Source organism: Anser brachyrhynchus (genome assembly GCF_964034855.1).
Source record: "Anser brachyrhynchus genome assembly, chromosome: 9".
NCBI lineage: Eukaryota > Metazoa > Chordata > Aves > Anseriformes > Anatidae > Anser > Anser brachyrhynchus.
In genome coordinates, this window is record NC_137703.1 from 18,761,255 (window position 1) to 18,782,039 (window position 20,785).

General features: G+C 49.0%; 3 protein-coding genes across 3 annotated transcripts; 2 read left to right on the top strand and 1 right to left on the bottom strand.

The window, feature by feature from the left end:
* The first annotated feature begins 644 nt into the window (after nt 1-644).
* OTOS (otospiralin) lies at nt 645-5,784 on the top strand. The gene is made up of 3 exons (XM_080605167.1): nt 645-996; nt 2,665-3,478; nt 4,548-5,784. Exon 2 carries the CDS (start codon nt 2,688-2,690, stop codon nt 2,847-2,849), a length of 162 nt encoding a protein of 53 aa, XP_080461293.1. The 5' UTR covers nt 645-996; nt 2,665-2,687; the 3' UTR covers nt 2,850-3,478; nt 4,548-5,784.
* On the top strand, nt 3,348-5,784 carry COPS9 (COP9 signalosome subunit 9). The gene is made up of 3 exons (XM_080605166.1): nt 3,348-3,478; nt 3,546-3,618; nt 4,548-5,784. Exons 1-3 carry the CDS (start codon nt 3,416-3,418, stop codon nt 4,583-4,585), a joined length of 174 nt encoding a protein of 57 aa, XP_080461292.1. The 5' UTR covers nt 3,348-3,415; the 3' UTR covers nt 4,586-5,784.
* A 4,932-nt stretch (nt 5,785-10,716) lies between these two features.
* ADIPOQ (adiponectin, C1Q and collagen domain containing) lies at nt 10,717-13,122 on the bottom strand. Its single transcript, XM_080605165.1, has 2 exons — nt 12,885-13,122; nt 10,717-12,647 (listed from the first exon to the last, which is right to left on the bottom strand). The coding sequence occupies exons 1-2, from the start codon at nt 13,093-13,095 to the stop codon at nt 12,121-12,123; spliced, it is 738 nt and encodes a 245-aa protein (XP_080461291.1). The 5' UTR covers nt 13,096-13,122; the 3' UTR covers nt 10,717-12,120.
* Nucleotides 13,123-20,785: the final 7,663 nt, after the last annotated feature.

Consider the following 20,785-nt stretch of genomic DNA (forward strand, 5'->3'; position numbering starts at 1 on the left):
GTTGATTCTGAGGTCTCTTCCATGGGCAGTGTTGAAATATAATGCAAATGTGATCAGTTAAAATTCCTCTGTGTGAAGATGACAAAATCAGATTGGTGTGCTAACTCAGTGACGTTTCTCTCCTTTGTTCCCCACCCTTGTTTAAACAGTGCTGATATTTTACGGCAATAGAAATCCTTTTGGAATTTTGTGGCTGACTTGGAGCTGCAGACCTTTACTATTGCAAGTAGAAGAAAAGGGAAGAGGAAGAGAGGTAATTTCTAAAGTGAAATTAAATTAACCACAAAATAAAACATTTCTGAAGACAATTTCATGTCAGTTTAGAGAAGTCTTTTGGATTTATGCCACCTAAAAGAAATTATCATTTAAAACTTCAGTACTGTATTTTTTTAATACTCTGATGCAGTTCTGAAAATATAAGGAAATATAATTGAATCTTATTATGCCTAGATTAATAATTAAATATATTTTTGAACAGACTCTTCTAATACAAGAAGAAATAATATATTTTGCATAATTCTTAATATCTTCTAATAATCCCCAGTTGTACAGATTAATTTTTCAGAAACAGTAGCTTGCAGGAAAAATGAAGTTTATTGGCTTCCTTTTCTTCTGTATGCTGATGAACATGCTAACAGGTATGATTACTGATATGTTTATTCTTCTTTATATTTCAAGCAGTCCGAAATATTTTGTTACCGAACAAGTCTCTTCTATTTAGTATCAGCTATTGCTTGTGTATTAATTGTAACTGCTTCCTGGTGTATTTGGTTTGTAGCACTCAGTGACCACAAACGGGCAATTCTTTACTCATCTGTTTGAGAAAGAAAAACATTTGGCTGTAAGGAGGGCCCTGTGTGTGTCTCAAAGAGCTCGTCAGCTTCTGGCTACCCAGCAAACCTTTTTTTTATTAACAGAAAGTCCTTCAGTGCGAGAACTGGTATTGATGAGTTTCCTGTTTATTTACAGATAGCCGGTCAATTCAGGAAGGAGATGGTAATTATATCTTTTTCTTTCCTATGTATCATTAACAATTCAGAGAGTCAGTTGTAACTCCCAGACCTGATCCCTAGCACCAGTTTTGGCAGGAAATCAGTAAACTCAGTGGGTTGGGATTCAGGCTCTCAGAATCGCTTACATCTAGTTCTGGTGGAGAAAGAAGGGGAAGTTTTAAGGTTTAATGAAAATGTAAGGTAATGTATTTGCAATCTTAAAATGAAAAAAACATCTGTAACAAATATGACAACTCCTTAAAGGTGAATCCTCCACAGGGTTAAGGTCAAGTCATGAATGATCTGCTTTATAAAAACGTAACTGGAAAGCACCAGACTTATAAATATATGAGAGACATCTGAGAATTCTGGCAGTCCCGATAAGTAATACTAGATGTCTGTCTACTTATTGGCAAGAAATACTCAGTTCCACAGCAAAAAGATTAAAATTTATAAATTGCCACAAATCCAATTAAAGAAATATTGGAACAAACCCCTTAGCACAACCACCCTGTGGTGTGTGACGCTTTGGGTGATTAGCCCATTGGATTGGTGTTTGCCTTTGATTTATAAAACAAAAAAGAAAAAAAAAACAACTCAGCATCTTAATGATGTTTACACCGGCTTACTGATAAGATAAATTCATTTTGAAAAAGGTGGTTGCATAGAAATATCTGTCATAACAAGGTACTGCTATTGCTGGTGTAAATCTAACCCGCAGGACAGGCAGCAGCACCTGGAGTGCACAGGCACAGATATGCAAGGGGAATGTTATAACAGATACGGAGAACAGAAATATATATACAGAGTAAGAGCTGATGTGATTACTTCTAATTAAAAATATTTTCCCCCATGCTGCATCTTTCCTTATGGCTCTAACATCTTTTGAATGTATCATCTGTTTTCACAAGTTTAAGGTTTAAGCGCACTTAAATTTTATTTGTGTACAGCAAATATTTCTTTGGCAACCTCTGAAGTGAACGTGTGGCATCTAAAAGCAAAACTGTTCGTGCAACGTCCTGTTCTCATTATCAACAATTACGGTTTTCTTTCATTGGCCAAGCAGCAGACTGCAAAGTGAATGTAAGTTCAGTGGTACCATCAGTGTGTTCTCCACCACAGTCAGCATTTGGCTGGTTTGTTCTGTTTGTTATCAGCTATCTGTACCTGTGCACACCAAAAATTATGAAATTAAGGTCTGATCGTAGGCTTGTTGAAGGTTCTTAATTCCCACTAAAGACCCTGGTATGAAGCTGAGTCTAGTGAATGAAATGGCTCCCTTTTACTTAAAAGGGCTTTAAATAAAGTCAAAATACGGGTTTAGCTTTGCTGCTTGGAAAGACATTTCTATCTATGCGGTTGCAGCAAGTGTTTACATTGTACATGATTCTGTGTTTGCCTGGGTTTAGGCCGAAGGCTGGTCAGCTCCTGGTATTTTCAGAATTTTTGTTTCCATTTTATATTTGGCTTTTATATTTTTACGTGGCAGAGGAAATGTAGTGGAGGAGCAATGGGGAAAATATCTTTAAGGGAGCTAAAGTATCTTTCAGGAGCTAGTGGCTCCCTCTTTCATGCCGTGCCCAGCAGCAGGGAACCCCAAACCTCATTGGCCCAAGCTTTCAACAGAAATGCTTCATATTACATTAATTGACATTTTTCTTTATTATTTGAGATCTTTATCGGGAATCTGTAGCCATGCCGTACTGGCCCTTCTCCTCCAGCGACTTCTGGTCCTACGTGGAGTATTTCCGGGCACTGGGAGCCTACGACAGGATCGACGAAATGGCCAGAGCCTTGTTCGCCCAGCTGCCTCTGGGCAGCCACCTGGGCTACCACGTGCCCAGCCGCGAGCACTGAGCCATCGCTTCCCTCCTTGTGCCTCGGCCGCGCGACGCGTCCTGGTGGGCGGACATGTGCAGGTGGGCGCCAGGCCTGCCCGTCCTGCCGCTCCTCTTAGAGCAGGTGTGCGTAGTGCTGCGTGCGCTGGGAGGCCAGCGGGTAGAGGTAGCCCTCCCTTGCTGCCGTTTCTGCTGTTGTGCAAAGTCAATAAACTCGTCGGTTGTGTCAGGAGGTTTTGTTTTGTTTTTTTTAACGCGTCACGCTCGTGGCCTTGCCTCAGGAAAGCAAGCTCTGGCATACGCTGGGCGGGCCGAACACCAACCCCGGCCCGGCTCTGAGGCGGGGGGCGGCAGGGCACCGGGGCTCTCCCGGCCCGGCTCGGAGCCGCTCCCCCCGCCCCAGGGCGGGCTCCGGGGGCCCCAGGCCCGGCCCCGACACCAGGGCCCAGGCCCCGGCCCCAGGCCGCGTCGCCATGGCAACCGCGGGGCCGGCCGGGCCCCGCCTGCAGAGCGACCATAGAGAGGGCGCGCAGAGCGGCGGCGCCGGAAGCGGAAGCGGGCGCGGCGGGGCAGGGCGGCGGCGCCATGAAGCCGGCGGTGGACGAGATGTTCCCGGAGGGCGCCGGGCCCTACGTGGACCTCGACGAGGTGAGGGCGGGCGGGAGGGCGGGCGGCGCTCACGGCTCTTCCCGGCGCTCACCGGGTGTCGTTGCAGGCAGGGGGAAGCACGGGGCTGCTGATGGACCTGGCGGCCAACGAGAAGGCGGTGCACGCGGACTTCTTCAACGGTGAGGGCTGCGCGCCGCCGGCAGCGCGTCCGGAGCAAGGCTGCTGAAAGCGAAGGTTTCTCGCGCTGCTCACGAGTTAGGGCCCGGGGAAAAGCACACTTCTTTTATTCTGCGCTTCCAGTAGGTCAGAAAGGTCTCTTTTGGAGCTGGCTTGTTAAGGAGCAGGGTTTGCCAAGAAGCTCTACCGCCAGGTTGTGCTGTTGTACTGCCTTGAAAGCTCTTACAAACGAGGATTAGGTATTTATTGCGTGGCAATTGTAGGTTGCTTTCTGTCAGAATAACGACTTGGCACCAGGTACATCGTTAGTATATACAGGTATATTGTCAGTATATGCTAACAGCAAGTTTTTGTAGTTTTTTTTTTTGTGGGTGCGAGGGAAGTGTTAGCAGCAGCTTCACAGCAATCAAACTTTATTAAGGAAGGGATTTTTAGCAGTAAATCACAAATATGTATGTAACTCTGCAGAATGTATAAATGTGTGCCTGAATACTGTGACAGCGGCTGGAATTCTGCACAAATTTCTTCATCTTGATGCATGCTTGAAGCTAATACTTGTTTGGCTTTGTAGTCTGCGGATCACTGTCTATCCATCCTGAATGCAATGGCTAATTAATGCATTTTAAAAAGTCCTTCTTTCAAGCTTTACTTTGCTTTCATGAGTTTAATCACAAAGCTTGCGTTTTACAAGTGAAGCAGTTAAATTCACATATGGTAGTGAGCATGTTCCTTGGGTCTGCCTCTTTTTCATTTCTGTCTTCTCCTGTGCTGATGTTACACATCTAGTGACTGGCAGTACAGTAACTGTCATGTACCTAATTCACCTTCATTTCTTTAATTCCAGTGACAATGAACTGCTTGTGTGCTATGTGCATATGTAACGGTTGAGACTTCAAAGCTTAATTTTACTTTGTCTTGTTTTTCTGACTAGATTTTGAAGATCTCTTTGATGATGATGACATCCAGTGAACTTAGTTGTCCTGCTATGCAGTGCTGGGATGTGGAGTTTTCTCTAGGATCGCCTGTGGTGTCCGTTATTTATTAAAATAATTAAAACAGGAAAATCCTGCGGAGGGGTGGAACCTGTGTAAGCTGCCAGATGGTGAAAGATAACTAAGGAGAGAATTGTGGACTGTTACTTCTAGGAAGCTGTGCGTAGGCTTTTCTTAAAATTACACTTGCTGATGTGTTCATTCAATAAAATACTAACAAAAAACTCTTTCTGGGATATACTTTGAAAGTAGATACTGCTGTGTTCTGAGTGTGGTTTTTTTTTTTTTAATGCACTACTTTGTTCTTGCTTTGGATATTATATAAAGATACAGGGCAAGATGTATTGCTGCCTGGAGAAGATTTGTTCGTCTTGCAGTTTAGGATTATCTAGGGCTAAGATGACTGTTTCTTCAGAATAGTCTTTGACTCTCATGTTTAGCAGTAGCGCCAGGAAGAGTGGGTGTCTTCTCCAGTTTCAAGATAGATGTGCAGTTCCTATCAGTACTTTCTTTTAATCTAAGTAGCACAGTAACAAAAAGTAGTAATCTGATCATAGCATTTTTTGATGCAGGCTTTTACTTTTGGAAAAATAAGTGTATGGTATTGTGCCTTTCAGAGACCAAAATGAATCTCAGAATGAGAGGAGCCAGAGAGTTTTTAATGCATTGTTTCAGAGTCAAGAGTTTAATCCTCTCCTCTAATCTTATATTAATCCTTGAAGATCAAAGTGGTATCTGTATTCACAGAACCATAGAATATGCCGAGTTGGAAGGGACCCACAAGGATCATTGAGTCCAGCTCCTGGCACCACACAGGACTACCCCAAAATTCAGACCATGTGACTAAGAGCACAGTCCAAACACTTCTTAAGCTCCGACAGGCTTGGTGCCATGACTGCGTCCCTGGGGAGCCTGTTCCAGTGCGTGACCACCCTCTCGGTGAAGAACCTCTTCCTGATATCCAGCCTGAACCTCCCCTGTCGCAGCTTGACACCGTTCCCTCACATCCTATCACTGGTGATTAAGAATAGATTGGCGATAATTCCATTCATTTATCACAGAAATAATCCTGTGACTGATTTTTCTTTAAAGAGACTTAAATTTCATCTGGAATGTTGATAGCTGTAAATGCTAAACTGTATGGAAAAATCCCAAATGAAACACTTTCCTTCCATACCTCTTGCACAGGTTTTTGCATGTTTTTAAACTTAAAGTTCTACACGAGAACAGTAGAACTAAGTGGTTTTTTATCGTGTTCTTGTGGATTTCTCAACATCTTCCATTTTGTCATTCAGAGTACCTTAGAGCAGTGTTCTGACACTTACTCTGCTCAGTGTCTGGCATTGCAATGTGTCCCTCAAGGAACACGAGCTCCTTCAGGCTCGCTGAAGCAGTCTGCTTTTCCATTTTAGCTCTTGCTTTGGTTGAAGAGGGAGGGATTTCACGCTTTCTTCATTGATACCAATGTAAACATTGACTGTTGAGTGTTAGAAACAGTCCAAACAAAGTTGCTGTCTTCGGTGCTGTGCTTTCTCTCAGCTAGGTTTTGGGAAGTGAGCTGTTACCAGACAGAGGGTGCGTTCTGAGCAGGTGCACTTAAAAAAGCTTTAAGAAACAGCTGTTCCTTCTGCTCTTCTGGTTGTTTTTGCTGATGCTCGGGTTCTTCAAGTTAGTCGTCTTTGCTTTTGGAATACTTCATTGTCCTTGTTTTATATAGGTTTGTCCTCTGGTTTTCACTTGCCTTCCTTAACCTTTAAGAAACACAAGTCTGAAGTTTGATCACAGCAGCGAGAATATATGTTCTACAAAATAAATTCTTCCTGAATTAGTTGATCTTCAGTATGAATATTTCCTCAGTCCCTTCCACCTTTTTTGAGGGGTTTAGCCACCTGCTCAAGGTAGGTACAGCCAACTCCTTTTTGTGAAGCTTTCCAGAATCTCAATGTTTCATGTTAAAAAGCAGTGTAAGCAGGCTGTTGGCACGTGGGAAGTATGTCCATAGGGGAGGAGCTTACTAATCCCAACACTTTCACACAGTATAAAATGTGTTATGAAGAAAGCCCCTTGATTAGATGAACTGTCTTGGTGTGCAGCTGATACCCATCTGTTCGTAGCTGCTGCGAGCACTAATTGGATATTACTTCCCGGGTACTGAGCTTGCATTTAAATCTGGCGCCTGACTCGGGTTTGTTCTCTCAGGACACGGTGAAATGAACAGGTATGTTCTTCAGAGTGGGGTGACACCGAGGGCATGTGTTGTGTTGTCAGTCGTCTGGAGTATAAAGCTGCCTCTGAATGAGACTGGATGGACGGGGAGTGTGTATATAACTTCCTTTTTCTAAGAAGGCTTCAGAGTAAGAATTTTCATCAGGGACTTCAATTTGTTTGGGTCTCTTTTGGGACAGTATTAAAATGGAAAGGCTAATTTGAAGAACAAAACACCCTTGAGCTTCAAATTGTTTCTACATTAGCATTTGTCAAGTGTTTCGGTCTAATTAGTCTGCAGGCACTCAGCCTGTCATCAGGAAATAATTATAAGATGTCAAATTTCTGATAAGAATTGATGTAAAGGGCATTTGCCTGACGCTTCATTTGCTGAGGTTTGATTCCTGTATCTCTTGTGGATTTTGACACCATTCTTAACAGGCGTTTCTAAGTTAAAACATGAGCCTCTCGTAGCAGTGTTTCACACACACTTTGGTGACTTTGTAATCAGCTGGGTACTACTTGCTATTTTAATGTCCAAATAAATGCTGTAGTCCGAGGAGATTTATGGAGGTGCTGAATCTAGTGCCGTGAGGTGTCCCGTTGATTTCAGTGAGGCAGGCTGCAGCACTGGAGGCTGGCCACCTGCCTCTGTCTTGGCAGCTTGAGGTCCTAAGTACCAAAATGCTTTCGAACGGGTGCAGCCGGTTGTGCAGCCCGGATGAAAAGCACAGGCTGCAGAACGCTGAAATGTCAGCCCTTTCCCGATGGTAGTCTCACAAGGCCGATTCTGTTTGCAGGAAGTTGCCAGCTGCTACAATACAGTAGGAATGTGCAAACTATTTTCAGCTGAAAAAAGTCATTGTGTGGGAGAGAAAGTTCCAAGGCTGAAGGAAGCTGGCTTTGATCTGGGCGTGGTATTTCTGCTGTGCCATTTCTGAGCTGGGCAGCAGGAGAACCCAGAGCTCCATTGCTCTGCGTGCAAGCAGGAATGGAAGCTCAGACCGAGCGCAGCAGTGGGTGTTCCTTGGTGGTTTGGTTTGGTTTGAAGTTAACTTCTAGAGAATGAAAATCAGAGGTTTTCCTTTCAATATTTTACTTCGATAATTGAAGTAGAAGGTATTTTTCTCAATAAAGGAATTGATTTAGATGAATAAATGGGGTTCTTCCTGCTTCCTGGGGGAGTTGGGAGGCGGGCAGGCATCTAGCTCTGAATATGTGGTTGTTGAGCACATGGAAACACGCTCGGCAGATGACGGCATAGCCCTTTTTTGCAAGCAGCTGCAAGCAGCTCAGAACAGAGGGACACAGGAACGCCACCTTTTAAAGCTAGCAGATAGGACCTTTGGTGAAAGTTTTCTGCCTTCTTTGTGGAAAATTCAGTTTGCTTGTAGTGGATTTCCAGTCGGCTGCACCTTCAGCTGTGTTCATGCTACGTTGCCCGCAGTTGCGGTGTGTGCGTATGAGCCTTTACGGTCTCGTTAAATGAACTCGTGTAACCTCGTAACCTCCTCACGGGGCTGGAAAGGACCCTCCTTGTAATCACCTAAAAGGCATTGCTTTGGGTGGTTTTTGGTCTTGGCTTCCTTGGGGTAGCACTGAAAGTGCTGCGCTGGGTCTGCGTGTGGTTTCCTGCTGGTCTGAGGTAGCTTCGGCATTGCCGGGCTATGGGCACTGTGCTGTGGGAATCCCACTTCTGTTCTCACTGCCTCCAAGGTGACAGACGGCCTTAAAACATTCATTGGAATATGTTAAAGAAATAAAATGGTTTTTCTAAAAATCCCTGTGAAGACTGGAGAAAGCTGTGCCTGACCCCTTTGAGAAGAGCACTCTGTTTCAGAGTCAGCCACGGGATCAGAGGGACCTGGCTGTGAAAAAGTGTCTTGGTTCGTACCCCCTGCTCCTCCCTGCCCTGGCTCTGTAGGGGACGTGGCTTCAGGTGGGATCTTCTCCCCCTCTGCTGTCCTACAGCTTTACGGGAGGGGTTCCACAGGCTTCTTTGTGGGTTGAAATTGTCTGATACGGCCACAGGAGGAAATAGTTGAAGTTTCATGTTCCTGTTTCACTTGGAATAAACCCCCTGGAGTCAGGGGAGGGTAACACACGGAGCCTGCACATGAGGAGGGCGCACAGCTGTCCTTGAAGAGCAGTGGAGTTTGGCAGGACGGGTGTGCTGGGATGAGTCTGTGGAAGATGAGCTGTGGGTGGGGTTTGCCGATTTACTGTCCCTGCCTTTGGCACGCTGAGTCTCTTCATCTTGTACCTACATCCAGCACAAACAAGTCAAAAACTCCCAACAGTCCTGTTCCCGGTTTGGGTGTGCTCAGGATGGGTTTTGTCCAAAGCATTTAAATGGGAAAACTAAATCTGCTGGCCCTTCCTGCGGGAAGGTACAACGCAGGGTAGCTAAATCCAGTGCCGCCTTCCCTGCCAAAAAGCCTCTGGCAACTTTATACTAGACAAGTAAATGTGATGCAAGTCCTCCAGGAAAACCATTTATCTCTTTCTTGTAGCTCTTCATGGTTTAGCGTGACTGCTATTCGTAGCCCAGTTAATTACTGACACAAGTGATTACAGGGGGTTTAGGCGCAATTAGGATCAGCCGATGTTGTCTCAGCTGCTGCCCGGCATGTTTTTGGTGTGGATGTCTCCTTGGGAGCCTGCATGCAGACACCTGCGTGGCCACCAGGAGGCCAATGATGGTGGCCCTGGGCCTCTCCTGGAGGCTGGTCATCAGCCACAGGGTCTGATGGCACCTGGGAGCATCCCGAGTGGGGTGAATTCATGTGGGGGGAGGAAAATGTGGGATTCAGTGACCTCTTCCCATCAGGGCCAGCGTAGCGCTGGTCTCCAGGTTTCCAACACTCCCTGCAGCTGTGGCAGCTTGGGGCAGGAGATGCTGCTGGCCTGGGTGGGAGCTGCATTGACAGGGTGGTGCTGGTGCTGGGGCCTTGTGTGGGCTGGGTAAGAAACCCAGGGCTGTGCCCTGGCGGCAAGCACATGGCATCAGGTTTGTGTGGCAGGGTGAAGAGCTGTATCCAAGCCTCTCAGTCCTGGGGCAAGGGATATTGCTGTAAGTATATTTGCTCCTGCTGTGCGGCAGCAAGGAAAGGAGTAATTTATTCTGGCTGCCTCTTGGGAGCCAGTGTGTAAATCAGTATTTTCTCCTACTGCCTATTCCAAAAGTCTCTTAGCACTTCGGTAGTTTCCATTTTCCCTGCCTTCAGAAAATCCATTTGAAAATGTTTGAGGGGAAAAAAAAAAGCCACAACACTGCAAAGTTTTGATTTGCTCCTTTTGATTTAAGCTTTTTATGCGATTTGATCCAGCAATTGTTTCATTTTTAAATCTCCTTTTGTTTATGGATTAGTTTTGTTCCCCTGCTCCTCCCATTCCCACAGTAGGAGCAGGCTTTTTTTCCCAGCTGTCTGAACTCAACGTTATCGACCTGAGCGTCACTTCAGGACTTGCTAGGTCTGGTATGTTTGAAATTGCCTGGGCTAGAGGAGCCTCTCCAGTTCCTGGCTGCTCAGGAACCATTCTGCTGGTTCCTGGCTGGTGGATCTGGGGACTTAGTCCGGAAAACCGAGCTTATCCTCCCTGAGAAGGAGGGAACACAGTGCGAGGTGGTGTGATGCTGAAGCCCCGACGACAGCTAAACAGGAGTTTTTTAAGAAAGCAAAAGGTGGGTGACCCTGTGTGTGCTGGCGCAGGTGCCCCTGCCTTCCTGGCTCAGAGCGAGCCACACTGCGATCTGCTCAGTGTGTTTATATTATATATATGTGTATTTATATATAATCTCCATATACTATTTTTTTTCCCTGGGCTGCCTGGTAAGGCTGCAAGAATGTCCCTTTTCTTTAAACCCTTCCCAACAATGCATACAAAAACACAAGAGCATCCTTTATTGAGACAGTATTTTATTGTTGTTGTAATTTGTGGTGTGGTAGTTGACTGTAGTGTAGAAAACGCAGCTGCTGGAAATATTTTCAGTTGAAGCTTTTCGTGCTGTCTTGTGCTTGTGGTAACGCGTTAGCTCTGATGTGTGCTAGCTTGTTCTCAAGCTCAGTGGGAGTCTTCTTTAACGTATCTGAGAAGCTATCAAATGCTCTTTTCACTGAAAGTCAAGCAGGTTCCTCGGGGAGCAGCCTGACAGGATTGTCACCAATCTCAGCCCTAACGCTCTTCCCTCCATCGAGCTGACGTTGCTGAGAGCTGGGGCAGGTCTCGGGGTGTTCGTGCCTCCCTCGGTGTGGGAGGCTGCAGCGCCTGAACTCTGCCTGGCTGGTGCGTGAGCCTGTGCCAGTGGCACTCTTATGGTGTGGAAAACCAGCAAAATGGCCGTGCTGGTTCTCAGCTTGTGGCTGAGCTTGGGAACTATTCGGAGGGGAGACGGGACAGGATCCTGCCAGTCTGCAGGTGGAAACCAGGGCACCTTACGTGCTGACAGCTTCTGTGCTGAATGAGCGCTCGTGCCACCACTTCCAGTGCCAGGTCAGTGAATTTGGGAAGGGCCAACTCCATCTCAGGAGCTGCGAGGACCTTCTGCTCATCTGTGCCCACCTCAGGACCCCCAAAGCCGTACAGGCAATGGGCTGCTTCTGCTGCGTAGCCTCACGGGTGCCCCTAAGTCTTTTCAGATAAACAGAAAGAGAAGATCCCTGACCTAAATGAGCACGTCATCTAAATTAGAGATAATGATAGGGGATAAACATAAAAGGAAAATCAAAGGATTAAAGTTAATGAAGGTTAATAATCTGAATATATTCAATGATCTGGGCTAAAAAAGGGAGACGACAAACCATGGGTGGACATCAAAGGCCGTAATAAGATTGGGAGATGTAATGGCAAAACCGCAGCCATCGGTTCCAGCTGCAGGCAAGCACAAAGATGGCTTTCAAATTTTAAAATGCTGGCTAAAATATGTACTTTTGTTTTAAATGAATCCAAGTGGTTAAAAAAGGGAAACAGAATGCGATATTTAAAAATAATCGTTTTTTTAGTCAGCTTTATATTTAAAAAAGGCCAGCTGATCTTTAGAGTTACTGTTTCACAATGTGGTGGCTGACTTTGGGCCCAGGTCTCCACAAGGAGAGCAAGAGCAGAGGTAGGAGTGAACTCTTGGCCCCAGACAAGTCATTTGTGTATAACCTCACTGATTTTACAAGAGATAGGGTCCACCCTTGGCAATCGTTGCCCCCACAAAAGGCAATTTTCTGGTGAATATAGTATAGCTATAGCGCCAGTGCCCCAGAGCTCTGTCTGGGGTTAAGCTGTCTTGTCCTCTCCCATGTAGCACACCCTGCCCTAATGGAAATCCAAGTCTGGGTACAGGAGGAAGCCCATGAAAGTGGAATCATTGATGTTGTCAGCATAGACACCGTTGTTGTCCCCCTCCCCATAGACCTGGAGCCAGACCTCATCCCCTGAGCTGAGATGGAGCAAGACCGAGCCGCTCGCTTGGTCGACGTTGTTGGTCTGGAACTGGTCATAGGTGAAGATGACCGCCTTGTCCTTCTTGTAGAGGCTGACCTTGACGTCCGACATGTACACCGTCAGGTGGTAGGCGAAGTAGTACATGCCGGGGATGCTGCAGAGGAACTTGCCGGTGCTGGCGTCATAGTGGTTCTGCTCGTTGTAGAAGATCTTGCTGAAGCGGATCGGGACGTTGGGGTGGGGGGCTCGCTCTGTCAGCCCAACGCTGAACGCGGAGCGGTAAACGTAGGCCCCTTCGCCCTTGTCTCCCTTCAGCCCTGGGTATCCTGGAAATCCTCTTGGCCCCTCTGGCCCTGGGGTTCCCTTTTCACCTTGGTCACCTTTGGAGCCTTGCAAACCTGGGGGACAGAGTTGGGATCAGGAGTTGTTTGTACCCTGCGAGCCCATGGCCGCAACCCACTGGCCTGAGACGCAGAAGGGACTGTGGCTTGGGGATCTGCTCGGCGGCATGGAGCGAGGCCTGTCCCCTGAGGAAAGGCTGGATGACCTCAGCACCCGTGGTGTGAGACACCATGTCCACCCCAACCCTGTGCAGAGCTCCTCCAGTGCCAGCGTACCCCACGCTCCTCACCAACCTTGCTCTCCTTTCTCTCCCTTTAGTCCATCTTTTCCATCTTTCCCGTCCCTGCCGGGGAGCCCGTTGTGGCCGGGGTAGCCGGGTGCTCCTCCCATCCAGTTGGCGCATGGTGTTTTGGGGTCGGGCTGGGGATCTGGGGCGGCCACCTCTGTGCAACAGGGGGCCACCAGCAGCAGTGAGCAAAGGAGGAAGCCTGCTGAGTCCCTCATGGTGTTGGTTCCTGAAGTGGATAAGGGCTTTGTTAACTTTAGAGGTTGAAAGAAAAAAATAATAAAGCGAACAAACCCCCCACTCTTGACTAACAAAGCAGAGTTAAAAGTTTAAAAAAAAAAAAAAAAAAAAAAAAGGCACAGTTAAAGTTTTAATCAACATATCTGAAGGAAAGTGATTCTGCTTGGCCTGATGGCCCTTCTCCATCCGGTGGGGCACTGGCATCGAGTCCAGCAAGCTGAGCCAGGACAGGGCCCCGGGAGAAGCGAGGATCTCAGCCCTGGAGCAAATCCAGCGTGGGGAGGAGCAGGCTGCAGGGCTGCACTTCTGCACTGGGGCAGCTGGCGCTTGGGACTGAGCCCGGCAGATGTTGGGACATCTGGGGCTGGTCTCTTCGCAAAGCTCTGCTCGGTTAGCAGCAACGTGCTTTAACTTCTGTCCGGCTGAGTGAACGGCTTGTTGGAAGCACAAGCTCCTCTGGCAGAGCTTGTGTCCGAATCTCAGCCGCCTTTACGCTGGGCAGGTGGTTTATCGCCGCGTGTACCGCACGCTTACCCTGCTCTGATGTGAACAGAGGTTAACGGTCAGGCTTTCGGCTTCTAGTGAGCAACAGTATTAACTTAAGATGATGGGTTTTTTTTCCACCTGAATTGTGTTTTTTGGATTGCAAGAGCACACCTTATGCAGTGTCTGGGCGATGCAGGGTCATATTCTTCTTTAATCTCATCAGCGCAATTAGCGTGGCTACCCCAAACCAGGTGTGTATGGCCAGCCGGGTGCGTTGTCCCGAGGCTCACAGAAACTGGTGGGTCCTTAGCAGGTTTGGATCAGGCTTTTAAGAAACAGATATTTTTAAATGACCGTTGTATAATACTGCTCCCCAAGCAGAGATTATACCCTGGAACAAAAGGGTATCCTGTTATGAGGATTTTAAGTGGCATACAGCACAATAAATGTGGATAACAGTGTGGCCTCTACAGTCCCTTAGCTCTGTAATTTCCAACAAAAAATAATATTTCAGAGCAACTTCCTTGCAGGGTTGTTTTTTTCTTACGAGAGTTATTTAAATATCGTATTTCCAATAGTGTCTCATTAGCTCTGGCATAACAGCTTCAATGGAAGCTAAATAGCAAAGAGGTTACCGTGATTGTGTTCCTTGTGGGATGTGAAGGGGTTTTAAAGAAAACTTCGATGCTCTGCACAGTGAGTCCAGCAGGCAGCACCCAACATGTAGGCTTAAGGAACTCTTCAAGCCATCGGGATCCAGCATGCTGCGGTGGGGACATAGCCCCTGCCCGGGGCAGTTTTGGGGCTAAGGAATGGCGTGGCTGGGTGTTTGTGGACCAGACCAGTGACCATAGTCTGAAACTTAGGACCTAGAGTGGACAAGTAAATCGTGCAAGTACCCTGGGGATTGAGCTGGGGTATGTGTATTTGGGCACGCTGCAAGGTGGCCAGTTTGCCGTACCCAAAAGGACTGCATTAAACGGGGGGGCCCGTCCCAGCTCCATGTCCTCCCTCTTGATGCCAGCACCCTCCAGTATCAGCACAAGCCATCTGGGGACATTCAGCTGCCTGAAAATACCCTTGTGTTCAATAAAATCTGCCTCAAAATTCCAGTTCTTGAGCTGTGTTTTGATGGTTTTGCTGGGGTTAGTTCTGCTTTCTCATACGCTGCCTACAACTGAAATAGCATTAAAGCTTCAGCGTCATGTGCTCAGTGCAGAGAGCTGGAGCCAGGCCTCCTGCTGGTGCCACAGAGCAGCCCTCCTGTGAGTTCAGGGCGGGAAGGGCAGCCCTCCTGGCCATCGTCCTCCTGCCTTGCTCTGCGAGGCCAGGAGAGGTGTGCATCCCGCAGCACCCCGGGGTGGCTCTCCACCACGGTTATGTTTTGCAGCCTAATTTTCTCCTTTTTAATGAGAAAAGTGCTGTGATAAGCAAATAGAAGATGATTTCTAGTAGATGTTGCTACATTTTGACTCCGATCACAAGTGCTTGTTCGAGAAACCAAGGAATTCTCTGGCATTTGAATGTCAGTGGTACCTTTTCAGATGAGGAATAGATGAACTGAGTGCTCTTGGTGGCTGTCAGATAATACAGGAGCTCCTGAGGAAATAAAAGCTCCTATGCATTACAGAAAGTCTGCGCTGACAAATGAATATGACCCATCAGAACTACGCCGTTCAGAATTAAAGTGCCACACAGCAAGGTGTATGTGTATTTGTGTGTGTGTATATATACATACACACACAAACTCTTTGCACAAAACGGAGAAAAAAATACTATGTTTTCCAGCTCCTGTATTTTCTTCAAAGGGCGTTAGCTGGGGGTTTGGGTTATGCTGATCTCTTTTCTTTTTTATGCTGATTGCACGCAGCACAGGCAGCGTGCTTCTTGCTGCAGTTACAGCGGTGACTTGCTCCCGCGGCTCACCCCTTAAATCCGAGTGGCACAAGTTTCCAGCAAGGAGCATGTAGAGCTCAGGGAGACTTGGAGCAAGAGCAGCCTTCCTGGGGCTCTTTGTGGAAAGAAGGGAATCCAGAGGTACCCTTACAGTGCTCACTGGAAGAGCCGTGTGTTTTTGTACTGTCGTTCCTGACTACTTTTGATTTAGGAGTTTTGATCTCTAAATAGCGTTTCCAAAAACAGGAGTGTGAATCTAAGGGAGATCGGCTATTTTTGGTTTAAAATAATCACTAGCTATTCCAAGAATAAGCCTAATAAAGGAAACTTCTTGTGAACAGAGAAGTCTGTCTGTGATTTAGCCCAAAAGAAGAGAAAATCCAGAATTTAGTAAGAGGGGAAAAAAAAATCAAGCTTACCAGCTCTTTTGAGTCCTAGTTGGCTTGCTGCAGTCTCCTTAGAAATGAAGTCCGGCTAGCATGTCACTGTCCCTAAGGGCACGAGCAGCTGTCAGCTAAGATGCTGTATTTTCCATTTGCTATTGCGCATGCTGGCTTAAAAGTTGGGTTTTCCCATTACTTTTTCCTGGTCATTGCTTGGTTTTGGGGCCGCTTATATAATCCAGTTGCAAGTGATAGCTGGTGAAGATATCCGTACCAGGGGAAAGACTGGTTTGGGAACTTCAAAGGAACCCAAACAGAAATGTTTTGGGGGGAAGTCAGTGCCTGAAAGCCCACTTGTCAGGGGCTCGGCTCTTACAAGCCCCCGTGAACAGCTGCTGCTCTGGGTAAACTGGGAGCCCTTGTTAGCGGCTGGTGGAGGAAGTGTGTCTGCAGGCTTGTATTAACACATTTGAATGTCTTTTTTCTCTTCTTTCTTTCTTTTTTCCCCCCAGTGTGTTAGTAAATGATTGTGTGAGAAATGTTTGCTTCTCCTTGCACCGTCTGGAGCCGCGGCTGCCGCACCAAAGAAGGGAATCGCCCGGGACGGGGCAGTGCTGGGGAGAGCTTTATTTCAAACAGAGCTGGGCTAACAGGCCGGCCTCTGAGCAGCTGGCACACGTCAGAGCCAGTGGAAATCATCAGAGCAATTTCAGCCCTGCCGATGGTTTTCAGTCTGTCGCAGGTTTCAGCCTTAGGCCAAACCAAAGTTGTCTTTTCCTGCGTTTCTCTCCTTCCGAAGTGGGCGCTGCGTCTCAGAGGAGGCTTCGTGCCCTGGTCGCTCCTGGGCAGCCCGGGGTTAACGGGATGTAACCTCAGCAAACCCTGCCTGCAAAACTGGGCCGGGGAATGCCAGAGCAAGGTGTTGTCCCAGGCAAGCATGGGGAAGCAGCGTCAGGGAGCTGGAGTCCCCGGGGATGGGGAAAGCTCATCCAAGGGAGTATCAGCAGAGAGGTGTCCTGAATTTCTGCTGCTCTAAAGAGATGGCTGTCTAGGAGGGAATAAGAGGATGTGTAAATGAATTAATTTCTTACATGTAGAGCTGGGAGTCAGCAAGGGTGAGTTCTGAAGTAGTGAGGAGAAGGACGAAGAAGGGAGGAGCTGTTGGATAGCTGCTTGCTTGCTTCCTTATTTTGGTCAAGCTGTCGGTCCAACATTTGAAGAATTTGGATATTATTTTTTTTTCTTGACAATAATTTTTCCAGGCAGGGTTGAGACCTAAGTCAATCACCCCTCATGCAATCCCAGTAACATGGGATGGAGAACCGTTTGGAGGACTCAGTGGAGATGAGAGGTTTTCATCTGCCTCTCCCTGGCCAGGAGCCAGACAGATTGTTGTCTCTGCCAGCTCTTGGCTTGACCCCCGAAATGCATGGCTGGAGAAGTTTGTTAGGCTGCTAGTATCTGAGAATCGGACGTGACGTGTTTCATAGGTAGTGCTGCAATTACGGCATGGCATTTCGATTCAGCTGTTAGGAAAATGCCATGGTGATGAATGACTCCTGGTCCATCAGCAGCCTCCCGGACGGTCTCTCTGCTTCCCAGAGGAGGGCAGGAAGGCGACGGTCACTGCCACCTCTTGGCTGGGGCACACCCCGCTGCCACAGCCCCACGCTTGTGTCCTTGTGCTTCTACCCGCTGGGTCTGGGCATCGGAGCCGGCTCCTGTTCCCGGCACAGGGTGAGATGTGTGCGACGCAGGGAGCCGCTCCTGCCTGCAGGATGTGAAAACACCTCGAACGCCTTTGCTCTGCCCGGTGCCGTACCAAGCCTGCCACCAAGCGAGGGGTGGCCCGGCTGTGCCCACCGTGGCGGTGCTGGCAGGCAGCAGCTCCTGCGGGGGCTCTGGGGTGTTTTCGGCTCCCCGCGAACCGTGGTCACCGGCCTCGTGCTCAGCCTGACCTTGTTTGCTCTGCTGGGTCTGATCCCAGCCTGAGAATGTGAGAAATGCAGAAATGACGGATTGCGGACCGCAGCCTTCCCTGAGAATTAAAAATAAGCACAAGGTTATATTTAGATGTCTATAAAACATAGCGGGAGGCTGATTATCAGCTGGGCTCTGTCAGCGCAGGCATGGTCCCCGCTGCTGCGGCGTGAGGGGTGAGCGCCGTGCCCCCCAGGGACGCCCGCCCCGCGCTGTCCTGCCCTGTCCCCTCGCCTTCCCCTCCGCCCTGGATACTGCACGTACGAGGAACAGCACAGTCTCCACTTCGCTAAAAACAGCTAAAACTGTTTACGCCGTTCAGCGGGCAGGCTGACAGGCTGTAAAATGCTCTTTTCGTGCAGCCTGAGGCTGTGCGCAGTGGACGGCCGGCGCCCCATGCCGGGGGGGTGTCGAGGGGAGCCCAGCGGTGCTTGCCGCGCTGGGGATGCTGGCCGTGGGGAGCCCTCGCCCTCCGCCCTGCCGGGTGCTTTCTGCCCTCGCTGGGTTACTCAGGGCGTCCAATTTCTCGGCCCGTTTCACTCGCACAGACGGGCTCTGCTCGTCCCTGCAGCGGGCAGCCCGGGCAGGACGGCTCCTGCCAGGCTGGAGCACGCTGGTGTCTCTCTCCGCGGTGACCGCGGACGATCTTCCCCGGCCCCAGGGAGCGCTGCTTGGCTCCCAGCGAGGGATCTTGGCCCGTCAGTGTTTCTCATGCCGAAGGAACAGGACATCGAGACGTGTTTGTTCGGGCCCTGGGGCTGTGTCAGCCCTGCCAGGTCCGGCCCTCTCTCATGCAGGCTGGCAGCCGAGCCAGGTGTTGCTCCTTTTTTAGCACAGGCCGGTCTGGTCTGGGGCTTGTCCTGGGGTGGGAAGGATTGGGGCAGGGAACAGAAGGAAAGGCTCCGTGACCCGGTGTGCAGCGTGCCCCCCTGAGCCATCCGCTGTCCAAGCACCGCACCAAGTCGTGCTCCCAGCAGTGACGGTGTCTTCCCAGCGAGGCACCTGGGCACGTCTCTGCCCAGCTCTCCCCTTGCCTTCACCCAGCTGACCAGCCCCCAGTACAGCAGGTAACCCCGCAGCCACCCGAATCCTGTGTGCATCCACCGAATCACACTTTTATAATCAGGTAAATTGTTCATTCGGAGGGTATTTCTCAATAATTTAAACACGGAGAACAGCAGCTTTCTGCGCAGCTGTGAATGTCTGCATCACCCGAGTCCGCTGTGCGGTCTGGACAACAGATGGTGCTAAGAGCCCTGGCAGAGCGGCGCCGGGCTGCGGGGCTCTGCCTGGGCGTTGTGCAGGGCCGGCAGGGAAGGCGAGCAGGCACGGGGACACCACAGCCCCGAGAGGTTTGGTGGGAAGGCAGCTTTGGTGGGGGTGCTGGGGTGGCTGCTGGGCTCTCGGGATGAGCCTGGTGGCAGCCCAGCGCCGTCCCTGTGCACATGCACCCTGCGGGATCGTGTCCTCCCATCGCTTTTCTTCCCGTTGTGTAAATGCACAAGAATCACTTTTGGCTGCGACTGTTTTTCCATTCGCTCCGGTATCGACCCGGGGCCGCTGGCTCCAGTAACCTCAGCCGTGCATTAGCTGCCTCCCTGCTCTTTGCGGCCGATCAGTGGGGTTGGTTTTACAGCACATTTTGGGCTTTTCGGCGGGTCTCACCTCGGAGGCGAGGATGCTGCGGGGCAGCGTTTGCAGGCACCGATGAGCATCGCAGGGGCTTTGAAAAGGAGAGACGCGAGGGACGTGTGGCTGTGCCCAAAGGCAGTGCTTCTGAGCAGCAGTCAGAGCTCTGGGTCCGAAACTCATCTGTGCCTTGTGTTTGGTTCTGGTTTGAGACCGATGTATCAAAAGTGGGAGAAGTCACTGGAAAAGCCTCTGGCTGGGCTTACCGATGGAAACTGGGGCGTCAGCTTTGTGCTCCTCCACGAGATGGCAGGGTCACGGCGCGTCACAGCGAGCAGAGTCCCACCCTGCCTCTGCACGGGCACCTGTGGGGCACCTGGGCTCATGTGGGGACTGTTTCCGTGATGTGCTTCTGGCACAGCTTTTGGCTTGTTTTGCATCAGTTCGGTGACTTTTTCCACTTAAAAGACAACTGCCGGACTCTCTTGGGTAACGCTGAATGTAGAGGATAAATCCTTTCGTCTCCTCTGTTCCCCGGTTTCTCTGACACTTTCCTGCCCATCACGGTACCACCCCTCGCGTGCTCACCTACGTGCTGTGATTGCAGGGCAGTAGAGCAGGCGGCTTGGATGCTGGCCGGTTGGATTTGGGAGCTGCTTTCCCAGGACAGGAGCCTCGTGGGCTGGCATCCAGCTGCCTGTCACCATGCCCTGGCCCTTGGGCAGACAGCTCGTCCCCACGCGCCTGGCTGTGCTGCGGGCAGTGGGGGCACCACGGCATGGGGAACCTGTGCTAACCTGTGCTGACAGGTTCCCCATGGACTAAACTTGGTAAGCTTTGCTTCAAAACACCAGTAAGGTGCTAGGGAACAACAGTTTGCGTCTTTCTCCCATCGTTCACAAAACCTAATGACCTAGACACAAGGACAGGGTTAATTAAAGGCAGTGTGAGTCTTACGTTGTCCATAAAATGAAATATTATTGTGGACTATGAATGATGCATATTTCATCAAGAAGCTGTAAAGCTGATCAAAAATGACTACTATGTGTTTTGACTTTGGGCGTTTTGTGGTGTAAATTAGCACAGAGCATTCCTCGGGAAGTTGCACAGGCTGATTCATCTGTGACGCTTTCCATGGGGTATTTCTTTATGCTTAGGAGAAAGCATTTATGGTGCTGTAGGGCTAATGCAAGGCTTATGATGTCTTTAATTATTCATTTTTCTAAGTGCTTGTTCTCCTGACTCAAACAGCCAAAACCACACTGTGACTGGCTTCAGCAATAAATTCTATTTT